Raw genomic sequence first — 22,646 nt, forward strand, 5'->3', positions numbered from 1 at the left:
CAGCAGAGAATATTAAACACGTTAACATTTGATGGAAAATCCGATTGATGGGTTTCATGAACATCATTTTGTTATGTTTTCTTCAAGCTAAAATTCACAAAACCGCCGCAGTAGTTCTGCCTCGGTTTCAATTTTGGCTACTTTAATGCTAAAATGTTATTATTTCTGATGGGAGAACAGACTAGATTATATGAAACCTGACAACTATTAATTGAAATGGAAATCACACCTTGAAGGGTTTGGTATATTGTTTGAAAAAGAAGCCCTTAAGGACAGAGAAAGTAAAAAATACAGTGTTTAAAGTGTCTTCCCTGCTCCAACACACATTTCATCATGCAGTATGTTATTTCCAAGGCATGCAATAGATCTCAGTAACTGAGCATGGTTAAATATTAAAACTGCTGGAGACATATTAATCCTGAAAGGGAACATCCAGGTAATAAACCCCTTTGCATTTGGTTGGTTTGTGAGTTTTATCATAGCTACATGTGTGCGCCTGCGAGTTCAAAGAGACGAGGTGTGAAGAGAACCGATGCAAGCGGATTGACGATGACCTCTCCACAACCTGCTAGCTCTTTGCGAGTTGGTTCAGCCCAGCGTCTCCCGCCCGTTGATATCACCACTTGATGGCTTAAATTATTCAGCAGAAAATCACGGCGCTATCGGATTCTCTGCAGATTATGATGAAGAGCAGTTGCAAATAGGAATACTAAAGGTGAGACAGAAAGCAGGTGGTGCACTTCACGACTATGATTGAAATTCTTGCTGAAGAACATTGTTATATATTGATAACAAAAGGTTTCAGTTTACTGCTGCGTTGCACAAAAACCTGCGGGAATGAAAAATATGGCATTAAGATCCTCTTTCATATGAGATGTATTTTTAAGCTAATGGTATGTTTTAATGTAATGCATGTTGGAAAAGGCTCAATCCGAGGCAGAGCTCCTGAAAAATGTTTCACACTCTGATCAGCCTTGGGCTTTTTTTTTGCTTGTAATGAATAGGAGACTGCATCTGGATGATAGACTGGAGAGTAATGAATGATGTCTTCCCTGCACAACATCACAGTGTCAGTCTGTTATGGGATGAAGTGGGTAACATCAATAACTCCCCCATCTCCTCCCCACTACGCGCGTGTTTTTAACCATGCCTCGTCCCTCCTACAACATGCTTTAGAGATCTAGTTTCCCCTGGGATCTTTCATGGACATGAAACAAGAGCTGTGGCGCAATATCAAAGAGCATATCTGAATCCGAGAGACAAGAGATGAGCTTTGTGAGCCAAATGTGAACATGAATATGTGCCTAATGTGCTGCAAGTGACACCACTGACTTGGAACAGAAACGTGTTTGCATGCGTGGAGATACTGGCAGAAGCACAGAAGTAAACTAGCTGATGACTGTCCTTAGTGTAGTTTCCCCCCATGTTTGGGTGGGTGGTACGCAGTAAAAGGCCCCCTTTTTGAGAAAAGGTGGTACGAAGCTGTGATGTGAAAAAAGAAAATGCATTAAAAGCTTAACAGAATCACATAACTGTGCCTTGAAAGAAACTCGTAATGAGGTTTGCACATGATATTAGGCTGCTGCTCAATTTAATTTAGAATGACGGGAGTTTAGTCTTTACCTCTTTCCACATTTTCTTACATTCAGTAGCTGCTATCAAACTGACTGTTTTTCTTTTGGCATGGAAGTGTTAAATCTGGACCCTAGACCACAATGTATGCAATGCAATGGGATGAAATACAAGTTGCAGCATATCAATTTAACATGAGATGTCATAAAAATGCTAATATCCCAAAATAACAATTTTCCAACCACTTCTGCAAATCAAACGACTTTAACTTTTATTCAATCCACGTAAGGACATCAGCGATGTATTTTGAAACGAACAAGAACATGGTTTAATCCAGACTTTCTTTTTTTTTTTTTTTTTTTTTCCCCAACTGTCAGCTGGTTCATAAATCCTTCACCCCCATGTGAGTTAAGGCCTCCGCTGACTCCTCAGACCGTAGTGACTCTCATGACCAGCTCTCGTGTGCTGTTGCTGGGTTGGCTGCGAGCCTCCGGCTGCCTGAGGTGGCTGAGGAGGTGAAGGATGTTGTAGGGACTGTGTTGGTCTGGCACTGTGCCGCCACCGTTGGGGTCCGCTTGCGTTCCCAGTCCTCCTGCGGCCGTCACCGCGGTCGTGGAAGTGGAGCCGTCGGCAGTGGAGGCTACCACCATCAGCGAGGAGGTGGAGATGGACACTCCTACTCCTGTCTGATAGCCGGGGCTGGGCTGAGACACTGTTCTGTCCACGGTGCCATTCTTCAGGTCTTGGCTGTCCATAGACTTACTATAGTTCAGGACTTTCCACTGCTGGTTCACAGCCTGCCAGCGGTGGAAGATACGAAACACAGAGGGCCCTTCGTGGACAATCAGTGCTGTGGAAATCAGAGCATCAATTAGACAATGTCTGGCAGCCACCTTAATAACACCACAAAGTCATATGTACCTCTGCAGTGGTACATTCACTGTGTTAAAGCCTGCAGGAAGTATTAGCTGAGGGAACAACTGAACTTTAAAGTATCGCACCATAACCCTGAGATATGATCTTTATTACTTAGAAAAACTTTAGACATGGCACAATTTGCGAACACAGCAATCCTCCTTTTTAGATTTAGGTTAGCAGAAATGATACATCTGTTCTCTGGGGGTTGTTCGATATCTTATCACAGTTTAAAATTGCTTATTGATTTATGTTCATTGGACTCAGTATCTGGAAAATTGAAATCAATCTGCAACAAGAGATGCTTGAGCCCGAATATTTTATGTTTTTTTTTTTCTTCTCATTTTAAAATCATACACAGGGAAATCCTTTATGAATGAGATTTTTTTTTTTGTAGCTTTCCGAACAAGAGATGATGACCTTCTGTCATTATACAGCTAATGTATTACAGATAACATAGCTTATTACAGTTAAGGTAGAATACTATCCTGATGTAAGAAGTGACATACTGCTCTCTCGCATAGCAATCTGTTAAAAATGGACACTTAATAATTCCCAACCTCTTCTATATTTACAGTTTATTAATAGAAATCCTGCTTCAGTTCCGTTTCTCTCCATCCCCAACTCGGCGGAGTAAATTCAGGTCTTTGTGTCTGCCAGGTGACAAGTTAATCTCTGTAAAGTGCAGAGTTAATCACTTCACAGTCAATCCTTGCCACCAAACCAGCGACAATCAATCTCCCCTTCCTCTTATCCTGCTGTCTACTGCGGTGGCAGTTAGTGCTTTCTTAATGCGAGATGCCATCACGCCGCCATCCAAATCAGCTCCGGAGGAAGACGCTAAATTACGAGTGAGGATAAGGATAAGCCAATCAGAGGCAGGGAAGGGTGGGTCATGCCACCGCTGTAGTAGGAAAAAAACATATCACATGGTTCCAGGCTGAAATTGGATGCTCAAAGTTAGAATAAAAACTACACACATCTAGAAACTTCAATGCACCTTTTGTTTTCTGTTGTGTTCTCGATGGTCGTGAATGGCTTTTATTCTAGAGTGAAACACATTTTAATATATAAAAAACATTCCAGTTTATGATCAAACTGAATGCTCAAGTTGTATTTATATTTAATTGATTGAAGTAAGCTTTATTATAGTAACTGTAATATAGTAAATAGTGCAAAAATATTAATATTTACTCCACAAATTCACATTGATATGAAGTAATATGTAGAATAGATTGATTATCAATAATCTAAACTGTTTAGGCCACAACCGGCAGGTATAATTACTGACTATATGAAACCCTTTTGCATAATGTACCAGATCGGACACACTAAATATCATTCTATATATTCATAATCTATGCAGTTCAAATGATAATAAACAAGTAATAACCGAATGTGAAATGTTGCACCTCACCGATGCAGACGATATCCATAAAGCCGTACATGCCGTAGCAGATCTGAAAAAGCAAATCCTGCCGCTGCCAGCGGGCTGACGGGCTGAAGGACGACCACACCAGCCAGGAGATGCTGGCCATCAGGAACAGGGAGCCCAAGATGGCTGCTGCTATCTGCACTTTCTCTATCACTGTCAGGGAGATGGCCTGCCACTGCAGGAAGACACACACCACAGTACAGCCCTTAGTATTCCATTCACATTTCCCTTTTAACTTTACTGAATACTTGGAAAACACTGGGGACAAAAAAAAGAAAAATGAAGGCTAAGTAATTAAAACATTAACATTGTAAGTGAATCAGGCTGATAATCAGAAGAAAATAATCTACAAGAGAATGCTGCCATGAGGGAGAATACAGATGGTGAGCAGGAATATGTGTGTATGCAAAACAAAATTATTTGTATCTGTCATTTTGTTTCGCTCTTTTATTTCCACTTAAAACAAACAGCCCTATTGAAAAATAAGCGAGGGAAAAGTTGCCTCTGTGATCTTTCTGTTCTAGTGGAATTCCTTGGTTTATGATAACATAAACAAAGCTTCAGTCATGACCGAAAATGTTGTTTTGTAATACATTTTGAAATGAATACCAAAAATGCATCCAAATGAGTCCAAGAGGAGAAGGGCTTGGGGATATAAACCCAAACAATTCTCCCAATGTGTTTCGAGTTTCTTAACTTAACTTAACCACAACCTCTTTTTCCCAAAAACCTTCAATAACTTGGTCATGATTGGCAGCCATTCTTCATACACAGTGGTACAGTTTTGACTTTTGTCATCCAGCTCTTCTGCTTGTCTACACGCTGCTCTTTACAGCCTCCACTCACCTGTAGAGGGTTCTTGGTGCTGATGGCGATGACCTGGTATTTGTAGTAGCAGAGCTCACAGGCCCAGGAACCTCTCTCGCTGATCCATTTGATGAGGCAGGGGTGGTGGGTGCAACGTACTGACCCACTGCAACGACACGGGCTCAGGAGCTCCCCCTATGGGAGAGAGCTAATCAATACCAGCAAGCCAGGAAAAGAGTTTTTTTTTTTCAAAATGCAGTTCTTTTAAATTCACACGTATACTTTTTTTTTTTACTTGCAGTAGAAATCTTGTTGCTCTAATCTGTGCTGCTGCTGGTGAAGCATGAACCTCACGACCTGCGCAATGCTTTGATGTTAATGAGGAAAAGTCCTGGGCTGATACTGGCTTCACTTTTTCAGTAGAGAATGTGAGAATTTGCCACAGAATACCACAAGGAGAAAATTGCTAAACTGTTATGCCCATTATACTGGACTTGACCTCAGTGGTGATTTGTGATTCAGATAAAATACCTCGCTATAGCAAATCATTGACTGCGTGGATATTCCTTCTGTTTTCTCATAGTGTTTATTCCCTGCAGATAGCGCTTTAATATGCAGTATACTGCAGGTTACACTGTACAAACATTTAGATTTTTTTTTGCAGTTCTTTGTGCTGGCTTATTGATTTTCTGAGAGCTTTGCAGGCAGTCAGGCATTCAAAGCTCTCTCTCTTTCTCTCTCTCTCTCACACACACACACACACACACACACACACACACACACACACACACACACACACACACACACACACAGAGACAGTCTAATATTATAGTAGAACACCAGTCCAGGTGTGAAATGACAGCTTTGCACCAAACAGGTTGACAGGCAAAATGCTTGATTACTCGTACAGTTGAAAAGTGGAGGATTAGTCACTGCAGCTTTCATCAAAGAGCAAACTCCAACAACTACTGCCCTGAATGTACAGTTCCTGCAGCTCTCGATTTAATGCAGCAGTCACATATAGCCTACATAAATATTCTTCTCTACCTGCGGCTGATCTTTGTTTAAAGATAAATGTAGAATCTTGTGCTTGGCTGTCCTGCATTCATCTATTCACGAGTATGTTTTAAATACCGGTAACATCCAATATTCAGTACAGTTAGTTTGAAAGATATGGGTATTTGTCACTGGTGATCTTGAAATAACATTTCTGAGCTCAGTCAGTGAGTCAGGATGGTAATATCACTGAGGGCATTTCAAACCCCTCACATGGTGACACCTACATATGACTGATTTCACAGCTGAACAAGTGACTAACTTGTATAGTGGGGTTAGTCACTTCAGCGCCTCAGAAGTTGGATCTGTTTGGAGGATTTACTCCTGAGGAGGTGCTCATTGACAATGGTGTGAACTCTTGAACCATGTGAATATTTAGCATGCTGTACTGTAAAGGAGCTCATCGATGTTGTCAGGTGAAAGGGCTGAGATTTTGCAGCCTTATCTTTAATTTGACCAACGCGTGTTTTATCCAGTGGGGCTTGACAGGTTAAAAAAAAAAATCTAAGACTCTGAAAGTGATAATACTAAATTCACAAAATATGGTATCATAAGGTTTTCACTTAACAGCAATATGTGCTCAGCTTAAGCAACCATTATTCCAGCACTGTAGCCAGCCTGAGAAAAAAATGAGAGATTTATGATCTCTTACCTTGGGCTCCATAACCATTAAAATATATTACTACCACATTAGATAGAGATGATAACAAAAACGATGTAGGCCTGCAACCCTTTTAGGTCCTGACCTGCAGTTAAAAAAACCTCCGATCCATACAAATTCAAAGCAGGACCTTCTTTTATAGGTCTTTCAATTTGAATGAGACTGAACAAAAACACTGTAGTGAATAAAAAAAAAAAATGAATAGCCAGTCACCTCTGTGGCAAGAAAGCTCTCCACATCTCTCAACTTAGGCCCTCAATTTCTAAGCCAAGGTATTTCTTATTCAACATTAAACATCCCCTCTTCCTGTCTACCATGAACATGAGATTGTGGGAAGAAATGCCAGTGAGTTTCCAAATTATTTCTCCATGGCGTCGTTGTGCTGACATCTCTGACAGACGGAGCAGCACCCTGGTCAAGGAGAAGGGAGGGGAAAGCAGGGAGTTAGAGGAGAAAAGGCCCATCTACAGATGGTCAGGGTGGGAGTGTGTTGGCACGAGCGCTAGAACACTTCTGCCGTGTCCAGTGGGACTCAGACCACTCACTGTGACTGGCCTGATTGCAGCCAAGAGCTGAAACCTAGATCACTCCAGTACAACCGAGGCTGGAGAGAGAGAGCAAGAGAGACTGGTAACAAATGTGGCATTACAGCCCACGCATACAGAAAGTGATAACTAAATGTCCTTTTGTTGATCAAACAGCAATGATCAGTCAAAAAAAAAATCACATTAGGACAATGTATTAAAAAGATGATAGGTGAGTGTCATGTTTTTTCACTTCTCTGTGCTGCATGATATTAAAAAACACCTCAGTGCACCTATTTTTCTAATTAGAAAATTGGATCCATGCCGATGTGTATAACCACACGAAAAGCAATTAGAGCTGGCGATTCACATTTCTTAAGGGTCTGGAATCAATGCAAGTGTACTCTTTTAACTGGAGTTCCCAAGGACTTTCAGGCCACAAGCATGAACTTTAACACCTACCTGCAATACTGCTGTTATTTAGCTTTATATGCACATTTTAACCACATTCAACAAGTCCATCCATCCATCCATTGTCTACTGCTTATCCTGTATTCAGGGTCGCAGGGGGGCTGGAGCCGATCCCAGCTGTCATTGGGCGAAGGCAGGGTACACCCTGGACAGGACGCCAGTCTATCACAGGGCCGACATGTAGAGACAAACAACCATTCACACTCACATTCACACCTACGGGCAATTTAGAGTCATCAATTAACCTATCCCCATCCTCCATGTCTTTGGACTGTGGGAGGAAGCCGGAGAACCCGGAGAGAACCCACGCTTACACGGGGAGAACATGCAAACTCCACACAGAAGGAACCCGGGGCCGACCCGGGAATCGAACCGGGGATCCTCTCGCTGTGAGGCGAGAGTGCTACATTCGACAAGTGAGAAAATTAAATTAAAGCTTGATACAATTTCACATTTATTTACCTGTAATGACTGCTCATAAAACACATGCTGGCGGACGTTCCACTCGCTGCTTATTTTACGAGAACCATTAGTCCGACAGTGACGGCTAATGGCCCTTTAAAAGTTATTACATAAAAGAAAAACCAGGGTTTAGAATTTATGTTTACAAATTCATTGCTCTTAGACTTCAGCGTCTTGTTGCTTGCTTGTGTAACTTGTTTATATTGCTTATATCCCATTGCCACCAAATGGCAGAGGAGCCATCCGATGCTCCTTTGAGTACAGAGTGATGCCTCTACTGCGGGACCATATACTGTAGAAAAAATGATGCTTACTTGACCCCTGGAGGCTTCTCATTGTGTCTCAGACAAACACACTGTGCGGGTGCATTATCTGTGTTGTGATTTAGGAGGGAAAGCCAACATTTTTTTTCTAAGCAGCAGGAACTCGCATATTCTCAACATGCAGCTCAAGTAATGACAGGACAGTAGAAGCATCGGCCCCAAAGGGCACTTCAATGTAATAGTGCCTGACAATTCAGGAAAGGATCCCTCTCCTGTGGATATATTCCATTACTTCTATTTGTATATTACTTTTTTAAAATATATTTTATGACTATTTCCTAAAATCTCTAGGATCTGAGGATATAGCAGAGAAATTGCTTATTCTTATTCTATTCTAAGGGATCAAGATCAAGTCTGAAAGCACAAGCTTGAGTGAAGCAAACACGCCAGAGCCCCCTGTAAAGCTTCTAGCTGACCTTTAGCTAAATGGAACTGATAATGGATTGAAATACCTCTCAGGTTCGCTGTATATAATAGAATACGTGAACAACCCGGGGTATGGAGGTGAGAGATGAATGCATTTGCGACGTTGACTCAGCTTTTTATTTCGTGTGTGCCTGGGAAAGTTATTTAACTCATCTAACTTAATTTGACAACAGAAGTAGCTGTCTAAAAGGATTGGTCAAGATTATTACATCTTAATACCAAACTCTCATGTATTGTGTTAAATATTTTATTAAGACAGGTTTGGAAAGAAAGATGCGAACCTATCCTAAAAAATAGCAGGGATTTCATTGTGAAGGGCACCTAAAAAAAAAAAATGACACCAAAAACACGGACAGGAATTCGATTACACAGACTTATTACATAATTTGGTGTCATATTAAATCAGAGTACAATCATTCCTCAATGGTAGCCGCTGTCAGACACCCAAGGCCCTTTTCTAGTGGGACGCCTGAAGAAAGTGATGTCTCTCGCTCCCTTCTTTACTCTATCTTGAGTATCTCAGCCTTGGGGATGGAAGTGTTTTTTGAGGTGGATTGTCAGATCAGATACTGGCTGCCTCGGTCTATGTGACATCCTGGAGGCTAAGGGAGAACAGAGGATAACTAATGTGCCCACTGCATGTAGCACAGAGTGACGCACAGACCGTCAACTCATCTCTCTTTTCAAGTGGAGCCTCATTCTCCTTGTAGCCATTCACACCTTGGCAGATCGATATCTGGACTTCGCCCAAACCGATGGCTCCAGATGACAGCGGAAAGGAAGGCCGGTGATGGTTGGAGAACTTGCATAATGATAAGGCGGCATGACGCGCTATTGACTAGCTGCGATGGCTCGAGGAAGCATCGATGAGATGAGGAGGAGGCCATGGGAAACTGCGAATTTCGAAGGCGGTACTTTGTATGCACTGCAGCGTGTGTGCTGACTATCTGGAGTTTTTAGAACAACAACAACAAACAAAAAGAAAAAGAAGGATGGGGGCCTTGTCTTCCAATCTCAGAACTATACCCCATGCCAGTAATAATCACAAAGGCTGGGCACAGAACTGCTGTTGGAGTAATTAGTTGATGAAACATAAGAACGATTATATCGACCCTACACAGTGCGATGACCATGAAATGATACAGTTAATCTGGTGCATGAGTGCGGACTGCAGGATAAAAAGTTATGCTCTACACCCCAGTTATCTTGCTTCACACTTTTCGTAACCTCCATTACCAATCGGTGAGGTGTGACATATTTGTCAATGAGGTCTCAACGGCTCTGTCAAACAGTGTAACTAATGTGTTGGCAAATTGTTAAGTGCTCGCCCCTCTGACATGATTTAATATCATATATCGCGGCACAGCTTAGCCATCTTCTCTCAGATTTTTCCTGTTCTGATTGATGCAGTGTGACATTATCATCAATATGGCCCCAGAGACGGAGGCACCCAGTGTGAAGGCTCTTCCCTCCAAATCTGTGCACATTCTTCTTCTACTTCTTTTTAAATTGCTGTTTCCAGGTGGTGCGTGTGAGCAGCAGAGTGAGAGGTATTATTTGACTTTTTCATGCATGTAATGCTTCGATATGAATTCGGTGTTTGGCTATAATGAGTTGTCACTGCGTGTGTATTCTCCACACCTGTCAACCACGGGGACATGGGGTCTTTCATTATCCTCCCCATTGCTGCCTTTTCCAGCCACGCAAAAATTAGTGCAGGGTGCAGTGGGATCCCCGCTCAGAGGGCTCTCAGCTGCCCGAATAAGACACTGCAAGTGTCAAAAAAAAGCAAAAAGAAGCCTGACCAGTCATGGAGAGGCTCTGCCAGGAAGGGAGGGTTTTTGGATCTTAATAGTCATTCCCATCACCTGTTCTGGCCTATATAGTTAACATAATGTTCCTTGGAGAGCGATGGGAGATTCCATTCCAACTATAACACCATCAGATTTCATTAAGACATCAGACAGGATGAAGGTGAGAGTCATGGATCTGATGGACACTTCCTACATATCTTATTTTCACATTGAAACATTTATGGAAAAACGCCTCGACTTACGTATTCTGGTCCCTGGAAGCAGATCCTGCACAAGGGAGTCCTGAAGCCACTTTCCGTGTAGCTGGTGAGGGAGTACCTCTCCTCCAGTTTGCCCTTTGAGCAGTCATCGGAGGAGCTGCTGCAGCCGCGCAGGGCCGCCGACAGCTCTGCAGCATCCACCCAGCCCCCTCGCTCTCCGCCCGGTGGCCCGGTGGCTCCCGCTGCAGGTGGGGCAATCCGGTCCCCTGCTTGCTGGTGGCTCCTCGTTAACGTGTTGTTGTTGTCGGGCACGGTGACGCCTGTTTCGTGACTTTCCGTACCCTGGACGCTCATGGGGGTCAGCGGAGGCGGCGGCGGCGGCGTCGGCGGCCCGAGAAGGAGCACCCTCAGGTCACCGAGCAGGACGCAACAGCGGCTCTTCAGCATGCCCTGGCTGCGCAGCATCAGGCTGTATCCGGCCACAAACTCACAGCACCATGCGAAGGTGCCGGAGGAAAACGCTTCTTCATATGTCGTGGGGTGGAGAGTGGGGATGCGTCTTCCAGCGTGTGTCCGGGGGGTTTAAAGCCTTTTAGATTTTCGTATAGTCGAATTTAAAGTATCTTATCGTCTTCCTGCGAGGATAACAATCCACGAGGCGAATAAATCCCATCGATGCAAACAAGTGTCTGAAGCCATTGAGTTCAAAAAAATGAAACAGCTAAAAAGGAAAAGCCAAATGTTAGATTGATGGGAATATGCATTCAAGTAATAAGGCTACGGCCTCAGTGTCCGCTGACATTTCATGGCCGTAATGGTCTGCCTGCTCTGTTCAACATAAACTATCTAGACAGGCTTCTCCCCCCAGATTCCCGAGTGCAGAAAACCAAGAATCCAATCTGCCTTTTGGTTACAATGGACTGACACAGACTATCAGCGTTCATGCCTTAAATTCCATGTCCAACAACACCGAGAGACACATTTTAAATCATCAGAGCTCAAATTACTGTCGATGTTTGTGTAGGCTTTACAAGTCAATCGATTGCGAAGCAAAATCAGTCTTACCTGGCGAGCTACCCTGATCGCTTATACGACTCAGTTTAGGTTGTTTTTTTTCTTCTTCGTTTTTTTACATAGATCTCCTGACAGAATGCAGGTCGTTGGCAAGTCTGCGCGGAGCTTACATCCCCGGTTGTCGAATTTCCATGTCCGAGGAACGAGCCGATGGGTTGAAAACCCTCCGCTGAAATCCAACGGGATCGTCGGACTGTCCTGCTCTGGGTAAAAGCATCCGTAGCCTCGGATTCTGTTGTGATCATTGGCTGCTGAATTGGCGCTGCAGCTTCAGCACCATGATTCCTGGGACAGCTCCCAGACGCCACACGTCACCACCGCACAGTGATGCAAGCAGCCAGATCATGTATGTGAACAAACAGGCAGGGAAATGGTTAATTACTACTTTTAGCCAAGACATCCATCAAAGGGGGAGACGGTTACTACGCTGGATCATGCAAACTGAGGCAGACTAACACGTTGTATCTGTTAATTATCACTAATCAAACAATTCAACACATGTTAAACACAAATTATTAATTTAAGCTGCTCGATAAATGTGGCATTTTTCTGTAGTTGTAAATGGGTAAAATCTAAAAATAAATAAATTAAAAAATAAATAAATAAATTTGTCAACAGTCCAAAAACCAAATATATTCAGTTTACTGTCGTGAAAGTTGTTTGGCAGTTTCTTTGATGATATAGGCAATCATTCCACCACTAACACCACAATTGATCAATAAAATGAAGGTCAATAAAAAAGGTGAAAATAAAATATAATTCTGGCTTGACCGACTAAAAGGGAGCAATTGGCCCAACTGGTTAGAACAGCTGTGTGTCTTGATTAAATAATAGCACAAACTAGGGGTGAACGTTTAATTGATTGCTAATTAACCTGTCGGTTTTTAATAAGCTATCAGTCAGTGATGGAAGAAGTATTGAAAGTGGAAACTGTTTACCCACCTTTAATCGTGACGGCTATCTTTTATTGTTGTTCAATTTCGCTACATTACCAACCACCACCACGTGCCTCCTTGTTTTTATACGTCACTTCCTGCGCGGCAGATCCTAAACCAGCTAGCGGGTTGCCAACGAACATTAACGTAAGATGCTTCGCCCTGCTTCGTTGGTACAACGTTCACACATCTCTGCCGTCTTTAAATCCAAACATTAGCCACCCGCTCTGCCACGAATGGCTGTTCACGTGTGTTTGAAACCGCGGTCCGACACAACTTTACTTACGTTGCTAAGTTCTACCTCCGATGCTAACAACGTTAGCGGCTACCGTTAGCGGAGGAGGCTGCAGAACAAGTGTTCGCACTTTTTAAAGTGACATTGTTGTAGGTGACTATGTGTTTTGGTGAACTGATAATCGTCGGGATTTGTGAATGTACCTCGAGTAGCGAGTTAGCTTAAGTTGCAGCGAAGTCGATCAGCATGTCAAATCAGCTGACTGCAGAGCAGCAGCGAAAGATTGAGGAGAACCGACGGAGGGCTTTGGAGATAAGAGCCCAAAGACTTGGACACACTGCCGGCAGCAACGCGCAGAGCTCCGTGGGCTTCAGCAGGACTTCGGTGCAGGTACAGCCCTCTAAACGCAGCATCGCCTCGGATGTTGCTACTTCGGTTCCTCACACACATGCAGAGACAGTCGACCCAAAACGGTTTGTTCCACCCTTCAAAAAAGACTCCCCGAGCTTTTGTAACTCTAACCAAGGCCCAAAGCATCAGCAGCTCTCTAGCACTACCAAGCAAATCAACCAGAGTACTCTGTATAACTCTGCTTCCACGAGACAGGTGAGCGTTGTCTAGTAATGTTAAATCATTTATATTCTGAGGGGGGAAATAATCCCAATTCCTTGCTCTGCCTTTCTTTGTAGATACAAGTCATTGACTCACTTCCTCAGGCAAGACCTCAACACGTGAGCAGCCCTGTCTCGTCCAGCGCAGGAAGCTTTGGTATAAAGCCAGCCCATCCCAAACCTAACCTCACCTCCAGCAGCCCTGGCGGTGTAGTTGGCTCATTCTACAAGCAGGGTAAACCCACCCAAAGTCCCGTCACACAGCTGTCCTCCAATTCATCGACGTTGAACGCCGTACCTGCGAAGAAGCCTGCCATCTCTGTGAGAGGGAGATGTCTGCCTCACGCAGAGGGCCGCTTCAGAGTAGAAGTGGGCTACCACGCGGAGTTGATTGCCGTTTTCAAATCCATTCCTTCAAAGAACTATGGTAGGTATCTGCCAGGACATGTATGCTATTTTACAGCTGTGTTCAATGCTCAGTTAATTTTGCAGCCCCACACCATCTCCACCCATGGGAGGATCACCACAAATACATGCCAGTCAGGGCTCCAGACTAACTTTTTCCTTGGGTGCACTGGTGCGCCTAACTTTTTAATTTGGGTGCACCAGCACATATTTTAGGTGCACCCAAATTACAATATTACATTTTCAGCGTCAGTTCACACTCTTTGCGCATAGGTTCGTTAAGCATGCCTGTCTGAATTTGTACATAAAAACATGCCACAAGCTGACAAATAATAATAATAATAATAATCATTTTCATGTTGGGCAAATGGCCAAAAAAAAAAAAAAAATTATTTTTAAGTGGGCGCACCAGTGCGCCCACGTAAAATATCTGGTCGCACTACCCCGATTTCTGGGCGCACGTGCGCCCAAATTAGGCGCACTCTGGAGCCCTGCCAGTGGGAAACACTTGGTACACATTGAATCATGCATTTTCTTTTGGTTAAAGAGAAACTTACCACATGCTCTATCCGTGTCAGCACATCGTAGAAGGAGTGCAGCAGCAGCATGGATTCAATCAATACTCAAGGCAGACAAGAACAAAAACTGTCGACATTTATTTTCTTGAGCCGACTGGGATATATCAGGAATGCCTCATACCAAAGTAAACAAACCGTCAATGGATGATGTATGTTGTGCACCAGATAGGTCTGTGTATCCCACTTCTACTCTTTGTGCTACTGACTCACTGTTTTGTGTTCTGTGGCAGCAGGTATGGCGATTTTCAAGTAATATCAATGCATGCAAGCACAAAAAAATATATAATGCACAATCCTATCTTCTGGCCAGAGCTTCAGAGCGCTCTACTCTGTATGTGAAGTCAGAAACACAAATCTTTCATCCTGACTGTTATGGAGATATGTATGAGTCAAAGCAAGGCATCGGGCATTTATTCATGCCCGATGGCCAATCATGAGAATCAAGGTTTGAGCAGACAACAGCTACGAACTCAACAGTGCAGTGCCAAACCAAATTCTGTCTCCTGGGAGAGCATAAAAGCCTACGTTCTCTTGAGGGAGCTGCCATGTCGTCTGTATTATGTCAAGGAGACACTTAATAACTCTGATTAAATGTGAACCTTTTCATAAGATGCCATGTATTCATCTTACACTGAGGGAATCAGGTATAGAGAAAATCCTCTCACACTAACCAGTAACTTTTAACAAATATGTCTGGTTCTGTATGTTCATCTCTATGTGTAACATCTTTTAGAATAATACAGTTTTATGTTGTGCCTTAGATCCTACCGTAAAGATTTGGAATTTCAGTCTGGAGGACTATCGACAGCTAAGTATGAACATCAACATGCACTCTTTTTTTGCAGTATAGCCTAAATTCAAGGCATGACAGAGTATTGGTTCTCCTTGTGCTGCTGCTGCATCTCCTCTCTCTTTATTCTGTGTTGCAGTGGAGGATGCAGCTGCTATTGCCTCTGTGTCGTTGAGGCCTCTGGAGGGCATGGAGGCCGTGGATGTTGCAGAAGCCACCAGCCGAGCTTGTGACGGTGCTGCGCTGGGGGCGCTGCTGAAGCTGTGCAACGGCTGGCAGAAACCCGGAGCGACCCTGCAGGGCCAGTGCATTCTGGCGTCGCCAACAAAGTTCGAGGTCGACATCGGCTACGATGTCGAGGTCGTTGCCGCATTCAAGCAGATGCCAACAAAGAACTACGGTAACAGTGAAATCATGCATTTAACGTCCCGTTTCTGTCTTCGTAATTTCATTGTTTTTAGCATTTTACAAATTTTTGATACAGGATATTGTGTTATTTTTATTGTTGTGTGGCAGACATGAAAACCAGAAAGTGGAGCTTTTCACTCGGGGATTACAAGAGACTCTGTGAGTAACAGCATTTGCTTTATGTAGCCGGTTTATCGCTGGTCCTGTTCATTACATTTGCCATCTTGTCTGACCGTGCTGTGTTCCACACCCAGTGGATCTCCTCAGTGGGATAGTAGCAGTGGAGGTGGAGCCTTTGCCCAGGGCAATAGTCCAGGCTTTCTCTGCCAGGTTTGACGGGACCGAGGCCAGGTCTTTAGACGTCCCTGAGGCAGACCTCTCCAGCATCGATTCCTCGCTCACCTGCAGCCTCATGCCCTTCCAGAAGGAGGGAGTCGAGTAGGTGCCTTTGGACGACCTTTAGTGCTCTTTGTGCATCGTTGCCAATAACTTAATACCAGGAGACAGCTATTCATCTATAATTGAATCAGTTTGATCTTGTGCAAATCAAGAGATACTTATCATAATAAGCCACATTTCCTCTGTAACTTACAGTTTGCAGATATAAAGGGTTGGATCAGTATGACGTACACCCAATGTCCTACTGTAGCTTTTTAATTCTAACATTTTTGTGTTTCCCTGTAGTTTTGCGGTGTCTAAACAAGGCCGCCTCCTCCTGGCTGATGACATGGGCCTGGGAAAGACAGTGCAGGCCATCTGTATAGCAGCCTACTACCGGAGAGAGTGGCCCTTGCTAGTGGTGGCTCCCTCCTCAGTGCGATTCACCTGGGCTGAGGTAAAAAAAACAAAAAAAACTTTCTGCCAATTTTTTTTTAGAAGAAAAATGGTTCATTACTTAGTTTCTCACTTTGTCTTCATTGAATGGTATCATTATTGGGTTGCATTAAGACAGCAGGCATCCTCTTTAGGACATTCCTCTTGTCTCCTTGACAAAAGCTCTGCTTTACACGTTCTAATGCTGGTTTCTACTAAAAGCTCATCTGCACTTGAGGAATGTTTATACTGCGTAGTGCTTTCACTCTGTTGGTTACTTTATCTTCAGAGGGGGAGATAGCAGTATTGAATTTACCATTTCTTTCCCTCAATAATGCAGGTCAACATAATAGATGCATAAAGATCTGCTTCAACTAATATTGATGATATAGCTATACTATATTGTGTTAAACGTTGCATGTTATTTGATATGGTCTTTTGGGGATTTAAAAAAAATGTATTTGATTTAATACAGAAGAAAAGTAGACGTCTTAGACCACGAGGCCTTCATGACATCCCCACACTTCATTGAAATGTTAGCTCCTCTTTGTCCCCATCTTCAACATCCTTCTACAATTTCAATACTTTCATAATTTCACATCAGATGTCCATTATCTCTGATTGGGTGTCTCATGGTCAGGAGCATCAATTCTCTGCTTAACTCCGCAGCATTACCAGGCTGCACTGGCATTACATTTTCAGAAGAGCTTAACTTGGCCTTCAGTCTATTGACAAGACGAGATTGTCTGCTCTCTAAATAGATATCTTGGATCAAACACAGTCCCCTCAATCAGGGGTTGCAATCGCCAAGGAAGGTTTAGTCAGAGGATGCCAACCCATTAAAGGACACGTACTCTGTCTGGCTCGGCTTATCTGCACCGTTTGTCTGCTTTTGGCCAAATCTACTGCAAAACATGGAAGCTATACCTTGGTGTGTTGAGAGCAAGTTAAGTGAACTGTGAAACATTTGGGCCACAGGGGACATTTTTCTCAACTATATGATTGGTTGTTTCTAAATGGGAACACTTTGATAGCAGTTTAAAATTAATAATTATTGATTAGTAACATTTAAACTAGCCGTGAGTCACAACATTGCTATTGATTGTTTCGATGGTGCTCGTTCCAAATGCCAGAGTCTGACTTATTCCAGGTCGTATGGGGTGAAACTACAGCATGGAAAACAGTGCTGCTGTTCTGAGTTGTGCTTTTCTCTGCTTCTCATGAGTGATTATCTATGCTTGTAGGCCTTCAGACGCTGGCTCCCCTCCCTCAGTCCTGACAGCATCAACGTGGTGGTGAAGGCCAAACAAAATCTGCGGTCTGGTTTGGTCAACATCACCAGCTACGACCTGCTGAGCAGGCTGGACAAGCAGCAGCTTGGAATCCCTTTCAATGTTCTTATCATGGTTAGATGTGTGATTGAAGTGTGCAGCATTTCAAAATAGTTTCCAGTTAAATTATGCCTGTCAGTTATTTTATTTTTAAAATGTTGCTTTTTAAAAGAAATAAATCTGTGGTTTCGATCTGCTGTGCAGGATGAGTCTCACTTTCTGAAGAACATGAAGACCGCTCGTTGTAAAGCAGCTCTGCCTCTGCTGAAGGTGCTTATTCTTCTCTCTTTCATTTAATGTTTTATTTGGATAACACATTTTATGACAAAGAGGTTATATTTTAGTGATGTTAACCTGTCTCTCAGCAGATCTAAAGCAGTAGATCAAAGCCTATCCAATTCAATCTGTTCATAAAAGCAGATTCATTTTGGTATTGATGTATAACTTTGAAACTTTTTAGACTGTTATCATAATAACGGAGATCATTTTTTACACATTATTTGTTTGCCTAAACATTTAAAAAATGTTAAATATACATTTAATCATTAATATGTATAATATATTTGTACTTCTGTCACATGCTCTGATAGGTCCCTGTACTCATTTTCTAAATTACAGTTTTCCCTCTCACTGTATTAGAAATTAATCATTCTTTTGCACATGTATATGTATATTGACCAGCTGACACCAAAGTATTTCAGCATTCTACTCTTGGTTGGGTTTAATTTCTTGCTTTGTCAGCGGGAGTCCCTCTGCAGTGCTCTGATCAGAGTTGTTTTCCATCCTCAGGCAGCAAAGAGAGTGATTCTTTTGTCTGGGACCCCTGCCATGTCCAGACCCTCTGAGCTCTACACCCAAATTCTGTCCGTCAAACCTACGCTCTTCCCTCGCTTCCATGAGTTTGGGATGCGCTACTGCGGTGCCACACAGGTATCTTAAGCCTCGTCTGTGCCGTATGCCGAAACATAGAAGGGTTTAGTGGGATTAATACGTATTTGTCTGCCTCACATACATTTATAGGCTTATAGGAGGTCCAGCATGTGCACTAGAGTGAGACATTTGACAGGTCTGCTGAAAACAATAGGATTATAGAGAATACCTTTTAGAAGCCCGTGTACGTTGGTGAACAATAACTTCTTTTTGGCTTCATGTTCTTCTGTTGCTCTTTTCTTGCCACTTAATATCCTTAATTATTTTGTCAGTTCAAGTAGGGAACGCGCTACATGATTTAAAGGCCAATTAGATCCTTAATTTGGCCGTTGGACTCATTTATAAGATTGTGGAGATATTTGCTGTGCTCAGTTAAATTCTCTGTTTTTCCCACCATGGAAGTCAAATACCATGGTTATTGCATTCTGCAGTCTTTTTATTTGTCTCCAGCTTGACTTTATCTGTATGATTTAAAAAGAACCGTGACATTGGACGATCAAAAGGTCCGGCTACGTGCTCATCCCACCCTCCTCTCTTCCTCTCTTGATTTCCACTACTTCCTCCTCTATGCAACCACCCTGCAGTCCACTTGGGGGTGGGACTACTCGGGCTCATCTAACCTCGGGGAGTTGAAGCTGCTGCTGGAGGAGTGTTTGATGTTGCGCCGCCTCAAGTGCGATGTCCTTTCCCAGCTTCCTGCTAAACAACGCAAGGTTGTCACGGTGACCATAGATGGCGTCAGTGCCCGCATAAAAGCCGCTCTGTCCGCTGCCGCCAAGCAGTTGGCCGATGGACAACGCAATGTAAGTTACAAATGTTTACCACAGTCACAGGAACTTGTCTAAGGACTAGAAGTTTTAGAAATGGAAGTATTCCAAACTTTACAAAAACAAGCTCGGTGTGGATTTACAATGTTCCCATCTTAAGAATTACTGCAAGTCAATCCTTTTAAAATGGTCAAATTGGAATAAATAACCCATCGGAAGAAATAAAGTGACTAAAAATGCAGTGGCGGCTGACTTGTGTTGCAACGATTAGAGACAGTTAGAAGATCCTGTTGAATATCATGAACGTTTCTTTGTAATCCAGCTCTACCAGATGATTTTTAAAGTTTAAAGTTGATTCCATGTCTCCCAAAGATAAATACAGTACAGCAGTATGCTCTTCCTAAAATGGAGTATCTGATCAAAAATCATATTGTTTAGCCCAAGAAAGTTACATTAGTTCTGCCCTCTAATATGAGGTAGTCCCGTTGAGGTCACAAACGCACGTAAGCGCGTTCTCACCAAGAATACTCCAGCAAGCTAGTTTTAAGATTTCTTTATACGCTCTGATGAGAGTAAGTGGCTTAGCGTGATCGTTCATTATCACGCCGCTCCTCAGAGTAATGGCACTCTTATCAAATCATCAATCAGAATCTCCCCGTCTGTTCTTATCTCGTGCCGTTTCTTATCTCTTTTCCAGAAAATTGAAGAGAAGGAAGCCCTCCTCGTCTTTTATAACCACACAGCCGAAGCCAAGCTCCAAGCCATTATGTAAGTACAGACCCTCTAATGGTCGGAGATCAGTAAGTGGAATCGGATTAGATGGGATGAGCACCGAGATCAAAATAAAGGGCCATTGTGATTGCACAGGATTTCAGATAGATAACTTTTGTGCAGTTGTATTACATGCACATGTGGACTGAATGTCACTGCTTTCTTTGAAACATTTGAGAGCTATGGCTGAAGATTCTCAGTCGTCCGGGTAGTCGTAGGCAACTGGACTCGCTTTGGGTTTTTGAAGACGTTTCTGCCAGTAAGTTTGAGTGCTTTGTTGTTTCTGTGATTGCCAGGGAGTACATCACAGACACACTGGAGTGTGGGAGGGAGAAGTTTCTTGTGTTCGCTCATCATAAGTTAGTCCTGAATCATATCACCACTGAACTGGGAAAAAAGGTGAGTAAGATACCAGACTGCACCAAATCTCTCTTGAGCTTACTACGAAGTTATCATAAGTTTAACAAGAAAGGGTTGTTAAATTTGAATGTTTTTTTTTTTAATTTGCATTCGCCCGCTACCTATTCCCTTCCTGGTGATTTCTCCTACAGAATGTCTCTTACATCCGTATCGACGGTTCCACTGCTTCAGCTGACCGGCAGCAGCTGTGTGAGAAGTTCCAGAACTCGAGTAAGACCTGTGTGGCTGTACTGTCCATCACCGCAGCCAACATGGGGCTCACCCTGCACGCTGCTGACCTGGTGGTCTTCGCTGAGCTTTTCTGGAACCCCGGAGTAAGTCATGGACTTAATACTGGGGTTCCATCCCAACCCCTCCTTTTAGCTCACTTTCAGTACATATTTACTACAAATGACAGAAGATTTATGAGCGACTAGTGAAGAAAGACTGACATGTAACGGCTAAAGAGCCAGATATTTCTCTCAGGAGGAGATAAACTTATAGTGTATTGTGGATGTATACAGAGAACTGGAAACAGCATTTGAGGCGGAGCCCTGTTCATTCCCGTGAAAGTGTTTTCTTTAACCCCACCGCCCAAATTCCTGGTCCTGGGCTTATCACATGAATGTCAGCACAACAATCTGGACTCTGGATTTGGCTAGCAACTGTAGGACCTGAAGATTTAAATAAGGGCTTTTTAAGAGTTTGTACCGAGCCTCAAAAAATATCTGCTGATTTTTCTCTTTTCTTAAGTATGTCTAAGGGGAGGACAAGTAGTTTTGGGCCCAAATGGCATCATGAGATTGCAGCAAATTGCATTCAAATTTTCATCCAGGCATTATGGGAATTCTCCACTCCCATTTTATGCAAACAGTTTGCAGTCACATGGATCACAGTGCATTTTGATTGACATTTCTCTTCAAGTGAAGCATTAATGAATGAAGGCAAACGCTAACATTTGGTGATACTAAGAAAACTGCAATGCTCTTTTTTTTTGCAATGTAGGTCCTCATTCAGGCAGAGGATAGGGTTCACCGTATTGGACAAACCAGCAACGTGAACATTCACTACCTGGTTGCCAAGGGAACGGCTGATGATCACCTTTGGTATGTGTCAATCAGTGGGCAGTATGATCCAACAACACTGAAGATCAAACTGCGTGTTTAAGTCTTTTTCCTCCCGTGTTCATCAGTCTCACCACTGCTGAGCCAAAACGGAAACGGCGAATGAATTGTTATCTGCTCTATTATAATAATGCATTTCTTTATTGATCCAGGCCAATGATCCATGAAAAAATGAATGTCTTGGAGCAAGTGGGTCTGTCTGAGGCAAACTTCTCAGAGAAAGCAGTGAATGCCAGCTTCCACTCGAAGGTAAGCTTCTTTACCTGTATATAAATACATGTATAATCCTGTTCAGTATTTAAATTGACATGACATAGTACAACATCGCTTAGATAAAAACGGTGACTGGACATTCAGTAATGTGAGTATTTGGATATGTTCAGGACCCGAACCAGAGGAGCATCATGGAAATGTTCCAGAGGTCTTTCACTGATGACAACATGGACGAAGCCGTCTTAATGGCGGCAGCGAGTGACTGGGATGACACCCCGCCTGAAGACACTTCCGGTCAAAACCACGGCATGGTCGGACAAAGCTTCAGCAAAAGGAGCTTGAAAGAGCATTTCAGCAGATGACTTGGAAACTTTCCGAGTTTACAAATTATATCAACATCACGCTATTTGCATATTGGAATGCATCCCAGTTTTTCGCCCTTCATCATGACTGATGTGAATATTTTGAGAAAGCAAATGCTTCGGTGATTTTGAACGAATGTAAAATTATAATCTAACTAACAAAATAAATAAATGTCTAAGTCAAGGATGGTTTAGAATCCCTCTGGATTTGTTTTATTTGAATGGTGACTGGAT

The 22,646-nt window shown here is 42.9% G+C and overlaps 2 protein-coding genes across 2 annotated transcripts; one reads left to right on the forward strand and one right to left on the reverse strand.

Moving 5' to 3' along the window:
- Window positions 1-1,939: 1,939 nt before the first annotated feature.
- Window positions 1,940-12,061, reverse strand: LOC311021735 (E3 ubiquitin-protein ligase MARCHF4-like). Its single transcript, XM_084022497.1, has 5 exons — window positions 11,732-12,061; window positions 10,709-11,387; window positions 4,769-4,924; window positions 3,905-4,097; window positions 1,940-2,422 (listed from the first exon to the last, which is right to left on the reverse strand). The coding sequence occupies exons 2-5, from the start codon at window positions 11,129-11,131 to the stop codon at window positions 2,001-2,003; spliced, it is 1,194 nt and encodes a 397-aa protein (XP_083878623.1). The 5' UTR covers window positions 11,132-11,387; window positions 11,732-12,061; the 3' UTR covers window positions 1,940-2,000.
- A 622-nt stretch (window positions 12,062-12,683) lies between these two features.
- Window positions 12,684-22,557, forward strand: smarcal1 (SWI/SNF related, matrix associated, actin dependent regulator of chromatin, subfamily a-like 1). The gene is made up of 17 exons (XM_084022089.1): window positions 12,684-13,516; window positions 13,600-13,948; window positions 15,266-15,316; window positions 15,434-15,694; window positions 15,811-15,861; window positions 15,957-16,140; window positions 16,387-16,537; window positions 17,760-17,921; window positions 18,051-18,116; window positions 18,636-18,776; window positions 19,361-19,579; window positions 20,241-20,311; window positions 20,611-20,713; window positions 20,866-21,048; window positions 21,719-21,819; window positions 21,990-22,086; window positions 22,221-22,557. The coding sequence occupies exons 1-17, from the start codon at window positions 13,157-13,159 to the stop codon at window positions 22,410-22,412; spliced, it is 2,742 nt and encodes a 913-aa protein (XP_083878215.1). The 5' UTR covers window positions 12,684-13,156; the 3' UTR covers window positions 22,413-22,557.
- The last annotated feature ends 89 nt before the right edge of the window (window positions 22,558-22,646 follow it).

The sequence above is a fragment of the Eutrigla gurnardus genome, assembly GCF_963514095.1.
Source record: "Eutrigla gurnardus genome assembly, chromosome: 12".
Lineage (NCBI taxonomy): Eukaryota > Metazoa > Chordata > Actinopteri > Perciformes > Triglidae > Eutrigla > Eutrigla gurnardus.

What these genes read in the sequence shown, in the direction of transcription:
- LOC311021735 (XM_084022497.1), bottom strand. Translation starts at nt 11,131, where the DNA reads ATGCTGCGCAGCCAGGGCATGCTGAAGAGCCGCTGTTGCGTCCTGCTC. An exon ending in GCTTCCAGGGACCAGAATAC is followed by an intron (nt 4,925 to 10,708) that starts GTAAGTCGAGGC and finishes TCTCTCCCATAG; the next exon opens with GGGGAGCTCCTGAGCCCGTG. An exon ending in GCACCAAGAACCCTCTACAG is followed by an intron (nt 4,098 to 4,768) that starts GTGAGTGGAGGC and finishes GTCTTCCTGCAG; the next exon opens with TGGCAGGCCATCTCCCTGAC.
- smarcal1 (XM_084022089.1), top strand. Translation starts at nt 13,157, where the DNA reads ATGTCAAATCAGCTGACTGCAGAGCAGCAGCGAAAGATTGAGGAGAAC. An exon ending in CTTTCAATGTTCTTATCATG is followed by an intron (nt 17,922 to 18,050) that starts GTTAGATGTGTG and finishes TCTGCTGTGCAG; the next exon opens with GATGAGTCTCACTTTCTGAA. An exon ending in ATGCCAGCTTCCACTCGAAG is followed by an intron (nt 22,087 to 22,220) that starts GTAAGCTTCTTT and finishes GGATATGTTCAG; the next exon opens with GACCCGAACCAGAGGAGCAT.